Source organism: Siphateles boraxobius, unplaced genomic scaffold, assembly GCF_051911475.1.
Source record: "Siphateles boraxobius isolate OS27281-9 unplaced genomic scaffold, OSU_SipBor_1 6, whole genome shotgun sequence".
In the NCBI taxonomy this organism is placed as follows: Eukaryota; Metazoa; Chordata; class Actinopteri; order Cypriniformes; family Leuciscidae; genus Siphateles; species Siphateles boraxobius.
In genome coordinates this window covers 23610900-23625104 of record NW_027509186.1, presented here as the reverse complement: position 1 = coordinate 23625104, position 14205 = coordinate 23610900, and the positions used below count along the sequence as shown (strand labels likewise).

The window sequence follows — 14205 nt, the reverse complement described above, 5'->3', positions numbered from 1 at the left end:
AGAATCACATACCCCACCTTTAAATGAGACCAGCATCAAATAGTCATTTCAAAAAATTGTTTCTGAAATAAATATTTTATTTGATTCAACATTGAATTTATTGCACATAGATTTTTAGGCTACAGCAGCCATGATTTCTTTTCTTTTTTTTTTTTTAAGCTGCATCTGAATTGGTATTTAGAAATATATACAGACCAAAACAGTTTGGTTACTAACATTCTTCAAAATATCATCTTTTATTTTCCGCAAAAGAAAGCAAGTCACACAGGTTTGAAACAACACTAGGGTGTGAGTAAATGTAAATAAACCGAATTTTCATTTTTGGGCAAGTACTTACATTACTAAATAAGAAACTAAAACTGGCGGTAAATGTCTAAATGAGTAAGTCATTGAGTCATTAATTTGATTAGTTCAAACGGCTGATTTATTCAGGAATGCAGTACTTACTGCAGGACTTAAATACTTATTCAAAACTTTGATGTCATATACCGATCAGTCTGTGCAGCGCCGCTTCAAGTCGAACATACCTAATGGCTCTCTTTATGAATGGGCCATTGAAGCATTGGTTTAACTGATTGATTTGCTCAAAACGCTAGAACGAAACACCGCTTTGTGTTGCTTGGAGACGCACAACAGTTCTGCTCTGGCTTTATAGGTTATATTTTCATTGGAAAGAATTATCAAAAACAGACAATATTGTGTATAAAATATATCACAATATTTCAAGTGTATAAAATCAATATCACATTTGCACTCTTGCTATACGAAATAAAAACAACACTTGTGTGATATTGCTCAACTATGTCATGTCTTATAAGCCTATATATGAGACAAAGACTCGTGTGTGTTGCTGGATCTAACCTCTGATGTATTAGGCTTAGTGTAATACGGGAATTGAGCTGCTTTTGGGCCATTGTCTCATAGTGCCATAATGACCGTACGAATAGCTTAAAGAGCTCGGGTGCTACCCAGCCATGTGACATTTCATGGCGTAAAGCTTTTGCGCAAATCACCTCATTTTAATGCCTTTGGAAGTGCAGCATTAGGATCACAGAGAGCAGAGAGATAAACGTGTGAAAGATTATTCTGCTGAAGTGAGGTTGTTGCCCTAAACACTCACTGGATGTCATCATGTGACTTCTTGCTTCCTGTTAACAGGCATCTGTAAACATTTCTCAGGAATAAAGACCCTCATAGCACTCTACGGATTTGGATGAAATCTGCTTTTTCACTTGCTTTTTATGTTATTGTTATGGTTTGCAGGCAGGTCTGATCTTATTAGAAGTGCTAAGCGTGTCATGTGATAGATAGCATGGTGTTACCATTGTCCTAATTATTTGTGTCTTTTATATGCGTTTTATATCTCACAAACACCAAACCGATCATCAATGCTGCTAAACAAACGCAGGTTCAACATGTTTCCATCTCCTTGGAAACGTATTCTTTTACCATTGGCGTCCATCCATTTTCACTGCTGGATATTTGCTGTGTCCATTCAGCTGAAGTGTCACACTTGATGGTTGTACTGCGCCACTTGAGATGCAACTAAGCAACCCGCCGATTTGATTGTTTAGCTCGGCCCGTGATGTTTGAGTATCTTACGCCCTTTGTCCAAATATGATTCATTCATTATCCAAAATGTCAAACACAATGGTAATTATAAGGTAAACTTAGCCTGAGCATCACTCATCTCTCTCGCCACGATTTGTTTGATCTGAAAAATTCTTCATGATAGAAGTTTGCGAATGAGAAAGATTCAATGTCTGTGTAAAACTGTAAGGTTTTGTTTTGCAGACAGTGATTCACCCCTACTGAATAGTAAACTCATCCAAAGGGCCGCAGAGTGTGCGGCGACTTCTGCCAGAGTTGGATTTCATGTCCTTTTTATTGCTTTTGGGAAACACTTTTGGCTGTAAAATGTTTACGGTCATCCATTGCTCTGGCTGTAGATCAGGGATCCACTTCTCCTTTCTACTAACCCTTCAGCATAAAACAACATCTCTCACAGCATCTTACTTCAATTAAACCACTATTGAACTTCTATTGAACTGTCAGACTGCAAGAAACAGACCTCATGTCTCCCATGTCCCTCCTAAATACCACCAATGGAGTTTTCTTTAGACATTTAATGAATATATATATATATATATATATATATATATATATATATATATATATATTAAAATCCACTATTTAATTGCTTTTTTAACTTTTGTATCATAAAACAATAAACTGTTTACCAAGAAATAATAATGCTTTTCCCATCTATCTCTGTGCACCTGTCCCTTCATGAAGACCCTACCTCTTTGGGGCTGGATGTTTTTCCATTAAAACTCCATGGTGAGTTTTTCCAATTCGCTCCCAGCATGCTTTGTCCGCGCTTCAAAAACAACTGCGTTCATTCCATCTTTCGTTTGTTATCAAGAATCTTTTTTTCCTGTTTTTTGTTTCTTGAGTTTATTCTAGCACGCTGTGGGAGGAACCGAGAGATGTGTTTTTTATCGTACTTTTTTTGTTCCTTTTCTGTATGTGGATTTGCTGTTTGGCTTTTGTGTATTTATTTATTTTTTGCTAACCTAATTCTTTTTAATTGAATATGTTGCCTGTTGAATAGTACTGTATGGAAAGGCTATTGTGAGAGGAATTTTGTTGGTCATAAGTATATCTAAGACACCAGCTTGACATGGTTAGTCAAGTTAGTCAGTGTCATTGAATTCATGGGAAAGAGAAAATAGTTTTTGTTCTAGAGTTCATTGCAAAATATTGTGTTTTGCTACATTAGACAATATCAGAGCTCTGTTTGTCAGTCCGTCCTGCGGTTTAAACGAACCTTCTCTTCAAAGTGATCCTTCCTTTCCTGCTTCATTTTTTCCAAACAGACGACAGAGGTTGTTTATTCAAAAATGCTTTTGTGTTCACATTCATATTGCTGTCGTTATAATTTTATTGGCTGGTGACATTTGGAATAAGGGTGAAAAAATGATCGGTGCTCCGCAGTCCGCACACAGCTCTCGCCGATGGTTGAGTCAGATGTGGGCAATGCAGTTGCAGCCATTCATCTTCTTCACCCTTTAATTTGATGTGACAATTTTATTTGGACAATCTATAATCATTAGCTTGAGTTTATATGGAGAATAACACAGAGATTTTTTTTTATTAGATGCAAACTCAAAACGTTACTTTACTATCAAAAGGGGGGATTATTATGAAAGCAATGCATCATTTTGTTGAAAAAATAAGTGTTTGCAGGTGTGGATTAATATATATATATATATATATATATATATATATATATACTGTATATGGGTGTGTTTGTGTGTATATATATATATATATATATATATATATATATATATATATATATATATATATATATACACTGTATATGTGTATATCTGCATTTGCTGGCTTTCTGTGTTTTAATCTTTTAGTTTCAGCTTCAAAGATCGAATCTCGGCAAAATGGTCCGCCCTGCACCCTAAAAAAATTGAATCACATGTGCTGCTATCATTCCTCTTGCTTAGGTTTCAGCTTTTGTTGTGGTGTCCTCACATACGTTTTAATTATTAGATCTTTTTCCTGCACTGCTCTACTTTGATCTCTGAGGACGTATGTGTTTCAAAGCATCAGCATTAACATGATAAATCTTAATATTCCCCATAGCTTCCTCTTGACTGGGCTAGGCACGTTAATGTTTGACACAACTGGTGCTCCACATTTCATCAGAAACATATGATTGATTTTAGATGTAGTACTAAATGGTAATTAGTTTTTCCTTTTAGAGAAGTGAAATGTGCTTAATATCACATGGATGTATTAGAGGAATCATTTAGTATTCCAAAACTGAACTCTCCCACGCAGAAAAATAAGATGGAAAATATCAGCTCAAATACAAAATGGCAGAACAAAAGATTTCATTATAAACAGCTCAGGAGACATATGGATTGAAGTAAATTAAAAGTAATCAAATCAAGAGTAGACTGATAAAGAGTAAAAAATAATGCTAGAGCACTAGGACTGTCCACCTTTTCAGCTACCTTGGTTTTGGAACTATTTTTTATTCTCAAAAAATACTTATAGAAATAGAATCTGCAACATAAAAAAATAAGAAGAATGGTATGATATGAGACTGTTCAAGAAAAGTTTTTGTAGTTTATGGAAGCATTAACATGTTTTTCTGCTTTATTTTTTTTTAAAATGTGTCCTGTACACAATAGAGCCAAGAACGAAGTACAACCATCACAAACCTCAAAACCTGCCAGCTTGTAAATACCATAGACAGCTGCGCTCACACCTGGGGAACTCATATTTTCCAGCATCTCTCTAAGGAAAAGGGAAATCATGCAGAATCAGGCACCTTCCTCAACGATATCCCAATGAGCTAGAACGTTGGAAATGGAGGGGAAAAATTTCTGTTTCTCTTTTAGCGTTTGATGCCGGCCTCCCAAATGGCTGCCACGGTGTGTGTGGACTGTGGCTGTGTGCCTGAGCCATGTCCGAGGAAAAGCTGCTGTGAGATAATAAATGTGACGTTGAGAGATATGTCTGCATTCTGCACTATCCTTTCATGAGCTTTGTAACACAGGCCCCGCTGCCTGACGTACACCGACCATATGGTCAGCTTGTCACGGCAAGTCCCCCGATACATTAAAATGAGTTCCGTGCTTCTTCTTGCCGTTTAAGGCGCGCCGTCGCATTTGTTTGAAAACAAATGGGGGCCGCCTTCCCCTTGATGGCGCCTCGTCTGTGGCCGGGACTGTAATGTGGCCGGGCTTTGATGGTGGACATCACAGATTGAATTATGCCCTTGAGGAAAAGCTATTAGCTCACGTCAAGAGTCCTCATATGTTAAATTAAAAGTGGAAATGACATGCAAGGAGTCTTTTCAGTGAATTAGTTAGAGAGAGAGAAAGAGAGAGAGGGGAAAAACACTCTAGAAGCAGCAGGGGAAATGCCAATAGGGGGAAGATGAAATTGGCTTCTGTTTAGTAGCGTCTGTCTTCCCCTCTCCTCCATCTCACTAAATATGTTTAAGTTTCATAATTTATTGATTTTCAGATACATTTTTGTGTAAGCTGCTCCCCATGCCAATATTTATTTAGAATAATCAGTTCGCTCAAATGGCCCGCTGAATCACTACAGCTTGAGTCATGCTAGCCACTTTAAGAGGAAAAAAGTGATTTCATATTCAGACAAACCAACTCCAGCGGTCAATTCAAGGAAATTCAGACGCAATGCAAGTGTGAAGTGCACTCAAATAAGAACACGTTGACCAAATCATCTTCTGACCAATGCTTCTTCAAAGAGCTCTTACCATAGTTGGCTATAGTTAGTGCACCGCTAGCAGATGAGCCCTCAAAGTTATGCCCGGCTTTTAGCTCAGACTGGTTCTTTGCAGTGTTTTTGGTCTCATCATCATTACTGGCATGACATTATATACCTTTTAAAGAATATTTCCAGATTTATTATGCAAAGCACTCAGAAACGGATACAATTTCCTCAGATTTGTGGCAGACGGCGTCATGCCTGTGATCTCAGAGGAATAAATGTTTAGTCACACCAAAGTCGGTTTCGTGTTGTTATTAAAAACATCTGTGCACCCATCCTTTACAGTTTTCCTTTCAAGAAACTGCGTCTTGAAAATGCCAGATCTTTACCTGCATCCTGGAAATCTGCTTAGCTCGTTCACTTTCCTCGTTGCCTTGAACTCGGCGGTGTGGCAGTAAGGTTTTAAATGCTTCTTTGAGCTACACTCACTGTTTTTCTCTACGTCAGTGATGGTCAGGGCAAAGGAAGTGGCGTTTCTAAAGATTTGAGGTTATCAAAATGTCTGCTGTCTTCTCTCCTTTTTTATCCCTCTTGGAATTCCTGGTTTTATTAGAGGGGGGTTTGCACTTCACTGTACTCCGCTCTTTAAATCCTGTGGCGGCTGAGCGCGCTGTGTCCCCTGCTCTACACTGACAGATAGCGAGACGCTCTCGCCTGCTTCAGCTAAGGAGATATACTAACAAAGCTCTTGTATCTCCCCATCAGCAGCACGCACTGCTCAGCTTTTTAGTTATTCGGTTCACCTCCGTCCAACACCAATAAACATGTGCCAATATCTCTCCCTGCTTTTCTTTACTTTGTCTTTTTCGTCTTTAGTCCTTCCCGACCAGCAATCCTCGCCTGGTGTCGGCTAAACAAAGATGTCAACATCACTCCTCGTCCTGAGAGTAATTTACGACTTGATGACAGTTTTAAGGGAAGTGACAGAGTGAGAGTGCAGCTCAGCAACAGGTCACTCAACACCTATTAGTGTAATGCAAGGCTGGAGGACTCCCGGTTCAAACACTGGACAATTCATCCACATTAACTCCCAGTCCAGACTCCACAGTCTACAACAATTTCATTACAATCGGCAGTTTTGTTTTGCAGTTATCTGATCTTTTAGTGCATAATGACTAGGGCTGTCATTCGATTACAGATGGGAATTGAATTAATTGCATAATATGCTCATGAATTAATCATATGTATCAAGGGTTTTCAAACTGAAAGGCAGTGTCTGGGGCCTGCAAAACATTTTAGGGATTAAAAATAAACTTTATAGCATTATACAAACACATTTGAATTGAAAATGTTTCTCTTCTGGTTTATACATCGGACATTTTAGATAATGTGTTTCAAAAAATATTTTAATTGTTTGATTTGGCTTTAGTACAATAGAGTTATAAAAAATATACTCAACCATTTGGAGTCGGTTTTAATGTTTTTGTGCTCTCCAAGGCTGCATTAATTTGATCAAAAATAAAGTAAAAACATTAGTATTGTGAAATATTATTACAATTTAAAATAACTGCTATTTGCATATGTTTCAAAATTTAATTTATTCCTGTGATTTTCAGCATCATTACTCCAGTCTTTAGTGTCACATGATCCTTCAGAAATCATTCTAATATTCTGATTTGCTTCTTAAGAAACATTTCTTATTATTATTATTAGTATTATTACAATATTGAAATCAGTTGTGCTGCTTAATATTTTTGTGAAAACTGATGCATTTTCAGGATTTCAGGATTATTTGATGAATAGAAAGTTCTAATAACAGCATTTATTTTATAAATAAATATTTTGTGGCATTGTAAATGTTTTCACTTTTTAAAATCAAAGAAGGCTATAAATTAAAATAACATCTTACTTACCCAAACAGAAATGATTTTACAGCTGTTTATTTCATTTAATTATAAATTATGAATTTTGTTTTTATTTTTTTATTTTCTCACTAAATATAAATGTATATTTTTATGTAAATATATAACTGCCTTTATATTTTGTTTTAATCATGGGGCTCACATATTTAAGTATCTAGAGTTTGGTATCTAAAAATTAGATTATAATATTTTGGCAGAAGTAAATATTGAATAGATGTTACAAAGGTTTGCTTCAGAAAGCAATCACTGCTTTTATTTATTTATCATTTTGTGCATTGATTACTGCATTTGTTGAATGCCATGTCAAGTACTTAATTTAATCTGAATTTAATGTGTTAAATTGTTAACCCTAATATTTTATTTTGCTGGCTCCCATTCCCATCCATTTGAGTGTGTATGTGTGCACAGCTGATGGTACTGTATCTGGAGCATGGTTCTGTGTGAAACTGCCAGTAGTCAGTGTTTTTGGAGTCTATTGTTTGAATGAGATACAGTAGAGGGCAGGTTTTACAGTGCGGGTTAGTGCACGAGTCAGACAATGATACCACATGGCTACTGTTCTAGGATGAATTCCATATTGCAAGCCCTTATCTCTCAGCCCATGACCCTTTTTTCTCCTTGGCTTCTTCAAACTTTTACTGACGTAAAGAATAATTCAATAGGCCCTAATAATTTTTCTCAAATGCCAAGACTGGAATGAGGCCTTCCAAAGCAGCTTAAAAGCCTCCATTTGAAGCATCTTTATTAGAAAAGTACTCCACCTTGAGAGAGAGGCGCGCGCGATTGAACTGTGTGTGTGTGTGTGTGTGTGTGTGTGTGTGTGTGTGTGTGTGTGTGTGTGTGTGTGTGTGTGTGTGTGTGCGCGTGTGTGAGAGAGAGAGGCGTGGGTGTGATCGAACTGTGTGTGTGTGTGTGTGAGAGAGTGTGTGTGTGTGTGTGTGTGTGTGTGTGTGTGTGTGTGTGTGTGTGTGTGTGTGTGTGTGTGTGTGTGTGTGTGTGTGTGTGTGTGTGTGTGTGTGTGTTGAGCTTTAACAACATCATTATACACACAAAACAGAAATATAAAACCTCCTCAGTTTTGGTGAGGCCATGTTTTTCTGACTTTGACAACTGTGGTGAAATTATAGTTACTAATTAAGACTTAAAAGTGGCTATTTCTCCCAATACAAATGAAGTGAAATTCAAATCCTGTAAAAAATATTATTTAAAAGCATTTACAATTTATTTGATGAACTTTTTATTTATTAAATTGTTTGATTTGATTGTATTGTAAACTGTCTCTTTGGATTATGACTTTTTTTTTTTTTTTACCTTGCATGAAGAATGAATGTGTGGTGTAATTTGTTGTTGGTTACAACCCCAGTATTTTATTTGTGAATGTGCAATTTTCATTCCAAACTTTTTGAGTGATATCATTCATATGCAGGAAAATTTGTCTTGATTCTGTACCTCTGTACCTATCTGTCTCTTTTCTCGTCTGTGAGGTGGCTTTATTTTTCCTCTTTTACTCTGGATGTCATTCCCCAAAAGCAGACTTTCACTCTCTATATTCTTATTGTCATTTATATCTCTTTTTTGCAGCAAAGCCAAGCCGCCTCCCCAAATCTCACCCAGTAAGTCCAGCGGTGGGGAGTTCTGTGTGGCTGCAGTCTTCGCCTCTTCTCGCTCTTGGTTTATCACTAACCCCAACTTGAAGAGAGAGAAAGGTTTGACATGGCTTACAACCTTCAGAGCATGAGCATTTTATCGTGAACTTTATTTAGACATAATTTTTAAGCTTGAACTTAATTAAGTGGTGTGATTTTTGGTGATACATTTTTTTAAACAATTTTTTAGTATATTTCATTGTATTTTAGGTAATATATATTTCTATTTTATTCATTTATTATTTATCATACGCTTTGGTATGCTCTTTTTTCTTCTTTAAGTGGTTAAGCTTGAACTTAATTAAGTGGTGTGATTTTTGGTGATACATTTTTAAAAAAATTTTTTTTATTATATTTCATTGTATTTTAGGTAATATATATTTCTATTGTATTCATTTATTATTTATCGTACGCTTTGGTATGTCTTTTTGCTTTTTTAAGTGGTATCAGATGGAACTTCAAAATCTGTTCCAAAAAAGCCACAAAAGAAATATTGAGGCCATGTTAGAAACTACTATCTTAATCTTTAAAATCTTGGATTTGACTTTTCTTCCCTGTTAGATCAGTCTCGCCAGGCTGTTGTTGAATCGCTGTACATCCTGAGTTGCTACGGAAACCTGGTGGAGCATGTGCTGGAGCCTCGTCCAATCAGCACGGCTCAAAAGATAGGCGACGACACGCCTCTGGAGCTGAACACCTGTCCGAGAGCCTGTTGGAATCTAGCCAGGTCTTGCCCCGAGGCTCTCAGCACCACACCTATTTACCTGCTTTTACACTTCACCTTCAGTCCGACAGAAGCGCCTGACACGACCTACTGCAGTCGTTTCATTTACATAAAACAGCTTATATGGCGCCTTAATGAGGGCAAGCAAATGATTAATGTCACAGCTTGCCATGGACCCAGACGCTGAGCTCAGTCGTAATGCAATAATGCTTGTGACCGAGCGAAGAAAATGGAAACAGGCAGGGGTTGCTCTCAGAATGGCTTTCTGATCTGATTGTACATGTTCAATGATTATATGTATTGAGCTGTACAGCCCGTGCAGCTCACATGAGATTTGAGAAATGGAAGTTCTGCAGGGCTGCGGAGAGTTTGAGTCCATTATAGCTCAGCTGGAGACTGTTATATACATCTGGCCCTTTGATATGCGCTTCCTAATTTGATTTCTGTGTTTGTTTTGAGTAGGACACCGCAGTGGAATGAGCTACAACCACCTTTCAACAGCAACCACCCCTTGGTGCTGGCCTCAGACTTCGTGCAGTACTATCAGTACCTCCTGGCTGGATGTAAGTATATGTGTGTACGTCTGTCTCACTGAAGACAGTTGTTTTTAGCCCCTTATTGGTGCACCACAACACAAGAAACATGCACGGTAAACTCAATCTCTTCTGTCTGCCTGTTTTTTGAAAGGTTGCAGAAGATAAGCCCGTTCCATTTGACGTAGCAGTTGGTGAAGCGCTTTTCTGTCTCTGGTGGTGTCGTGAATCAGGCCTTTGTCACTCTGTAGTACATCCGTGCCCTGAAACTCATCGTAGAGCCAAATTAACCCAAAGTTCAGATTAAACCAATTAGTGTGGTTTTAAACCCATGTAATTTAATAACAAGTGCATAGAGAGCGCGAGCACTTTGGGTTGACATATGAAAGGCAAGAGAATGCAACTCGAGGGCAGAAGGCTCACGGATGACCACACATCTAATATATCTTGAATAAGTGAGCATTGTTACGTTAGCTGGATAATCATAAACATTAATGAGTAATTAGCTGTCTGGGTCCTTCAGGCCAAGCTTCACATTTCTTCTCTGCCACTAAAGCCCAAGTGCTCAAGGCCTAACGGGTAGAATATTCTCCAGAAGTCGGTCTAATCGCCATGCATGTGTCAGAGTGATGAAATAGCCGGGCATGAGCGGTCGTGGCAGTGGCTCGGTGTGGATGCGGTTCACCAGGGGCAAAGAAATGCATAATGAGCTTGCTCAGTGCATTAACGTTAATGTCTAATTAAAATAAGCCAGAGATCTTTGCCCCGTGCACTTCTGTTACAGCTGAACCTCCCCGACCTGACACTCAGGAGAGTATATGTATATGCATTTGACCATGATTCCCCGTCGCCCCTGGCTCTCAGTGTGCTGGGCAGCCCACGACGTGTCACCTTTGATTGCTCTCTGCTTTGTATCGCACTGCGAGCAGCAACCACTGACACATTCGATGTAGTTTAGGATTTTCCAGTGTGTGTGTATGTGTGTTTGTATGTATGTATGTGTGTGTATGTATATATATATATATATATATATATATATATATATATATATATATATATATATATATATATATATATATGCTGTAAATACTGTGTGTATATATATATATATATATATATATATATATATATATATATATATATATATATATATGTATGTGTGTGTGTGTGCTTGTGTATATTATAATATTATTACATAATGTTTAAAAATATACTTTTTTGCTAAATTAAATTAATTTTACTTTAACATTGCATCTAGGTTTACTTGATAAAATTGTCATTTTACTTCAAAAGGGGCAAAATTATTTAGATAATCAAATATTTTATATATTAATTAAGACTTATATCAGCATGACACTATTGACTATGATTGGATTATCTAAAACACTTTTTTTAAAATTCATTTATTTCCTTTTTTCCCCCTATTTTTTATGATTATTACCTTTTATTTTATTATCACCTTTGATTTTTTCGCTGCATTGTGTCGGGCCATTAACGGTAACGACTTACGAATGCAATGTACGTGATTTAAAATTGTCCAGTGTTCATTTTTATCACTTTACTTGCGATAGTATATTGTTTTTGTTTTAATTGAAATAATTATTATAATGATGTACTTTTTTTTGTCTCATCTTTGTTAACTTTGACAACAAAAAAAAACCTTTAACAAACATTTCGATCAGTAAATTTGTTGACAAGATTCTCACTGGGTCTTCTCAGTTAAGCAGTTGTACACAGGAAGTGATGTGCCTCCTTTAGGGATCAAACACAAAGAAGCCTTAGCTGGGCGTTAATGTTATCAGCCTGTCGTTTTCTTTGTAATTACTTTGTAAAAGGCTACTCGGATGAGGAGAGAATACAAAGAAAGATGGCGGAAGAGAGCAGGAGATAGCAGAGGTGCATTGGTAATGGACAGTTCCCAGGCTCAGTCATCTCAGAAATGGGTGCGGGTGCGTGCCTTTACCCTCAAACTGTGAGGACTTGCAGCGAGCAGGGCTTTGATTGACAGCTCTGGTCTTGCTTCTAGATTGGATGACCTGGCTGATTAAAAATGCAGCATGTGGACGGTAGGGTCAGTGGAGCTGGAGCCTGCACGACTGGTGATAAAAGCAACCGTGGCGCCACTTCTTGGTCACTATCTCCACCTGTCCATCTGCCCAGCCTTTGGCAGCTCTCGGGAAGGGGAGCATTACCCAGCCTATGCTGACGATACCCAGATGATGGGTAGATAACAAGGACACGCTGGCCCAGCGAAGCTCCTTCGGTCCAACTGACAGCGCTCAGGGAATCCTCAGCTTGCGACATTAGCTGTCGTTGAGCAGAGAGAGTGGCGGCTGTGAGTCTGAGAGCTCTCTAATGAATGAGTCCTGATTTCTTAAGGAAAGGTGTGAGGGTTTTGTTCGGCACAGGAAAGTGCAGACCATGACCTTTACAACATTTAGCACATTTATTTAACATAATCTTTCATTGTATTTTTGGAACACAACGAGCAAAATATACCCAAACACCTGGTATTATTTGTATAGCTGTGTTTGGAGTATGCTAAATAATTAAGTAAATCAAATTTTTTTTTAAGTGACAGTAGAAAAAAATAACTACGGTAATGGCAGAAACATTTAATGCAAGACAAACCCGAAGAAAATGTCATAAGAGAAACATGGAGAATTCCTTTGATTAAACTTTTTTAATGTACATACAAAATGGCCATATATAGGATTTTTTTTTCTGCGGACCAAGCAATAAATCATGCATTAAACCAAATAATAATGCAATAAGTTAATTAATAAAGGAAATCATACAAATTTAGTAGATATGTAAATATTTAGATGTTAACATTTTTTTATTCACATATTGATCAATTTATATAAAATAAATGGAAAATAATGGAAATATATAAATATAGTTTTTAATAAACATATTTGTTTTTGGAAACAATAATTAATAAACATGGATTCACTCAATAATTAATGGGCTTAAATTTATTTTTTGATTTTGAGGAAATGTGGGGAAAATAACAGCAGTAATAGAAAAAGCATTCAATAAAAACGGAGACCACACATATGAAGGAATTAATAAAAAATTAAATACACATGTAAATATCAAAATAATCAATGTTGGGGAGTAACTAGTTACATGTAACGGCATTATGTAATTTACATTACAGTTACTCAGTTTCATTACTTTAATAAAGTAATTGAAATAGTTACACTGCTTATTAAATTTCAAATAGGGTCACTTGTAATCTGTAACCTATTACATTTCAAAGTAACCTTTCCAACACTGTAATTAATTCACATTTAGATGTTAACATATTCGTTTCCACCTATTGACTTCTTTATATAAATGTGGAAATATATACATATATTTTTAAATATATTGATTTATTTGCTTTTGTAAAAAAAAGAAGAAAAAAAAGAAAATTAACAATGATTTTATTGAAGGGTTAAAAAATATGAGTATTTTCTTTATTACTGTAGTTATTTTCTAGTTTGGAGAAAATAACTACAGTAATAGCAACAACATTAACAAAACCTGGTCTGGCTTCTGAGTCCAGGTGTCAATGTATACACAGTTATGCACCTGAACAAACATTATTTAACTGAAAGGTCATTTGTACATGGTTTGTGTGTTGGTGGCCAAAGCAAATTTGTAACCAGGCTTTGACTGTGATACTGCGGGTTTATGCGGTCAGGGCCTGTTTCCTGTCCTTATTCTGTTGCTCACACTCCAACTCACAACAGATAAACTGCTCTTAACAGTCCAGGAGCCCTCGACCTCTTAAGCCTGGCCATTATGAACCCACTGTAACCTGATCTACAGAGCCAGCTACTGTTCTTACGCTTCAATTATTTATTAGTCAACACTTATTGTCCCCCTGGGCTTTGGGAGGGGGGAAGGAGGAGGGCCAGAGCTTGATTGTGTTTAAGAGGTAACATGGTCTGGCTCTATTCTGACCCATCAGAGGTCGGTAAGTCACTCTACGATTTATGTCGGCATAATGCAGCGTGCTGGGATAGCGGAGGCCGCACTCTGGCAGTGGCTAGTGTTACTGTGATTGAGTGGGGCCGATAGCGAGCAGATTTCCTCTTCGAGTGGAGGTGTCAGTGTATCTG

The 14205-nt window shown here is 37.1% G+C and overlaps 1 protein-coding gene across 7 annotated transcripts in view; it reads left to right on the top strand.

Moving 5' to 3' along the window:
* Positions 1 to 14205, top strand: part of bcas3 (BCAS3 microtubule associated cell migration factor) — a 254043-nt gene that overhangs the window by 88510 nt on the left and 151328 nt on the right. For all 7 annotated transcript variants that reach the window (XR_013195948.1, XM_077208302.1, XM_077208300.1 and 4 more), the window contains exons 17-19: positions 8772 to 8896; positions 9398 to 9563; positions 10023 to 10123. Coding sequence is in view for 6 of the 7 variants with exons in the window: in XM_077208302.1 (XP_077064417.1) it covers positions 8772 to 8896; positions 9398 to 9563; positions 10023 to 10123 (392 nt within the window). In the remaining variant the exon portion in view is untranslated. The remainder of the gene's footprint in view (positions 1 to 8771; positions 8897 to 9397; positions 9564 to 10022; positions 10124 to 14205) is intronic.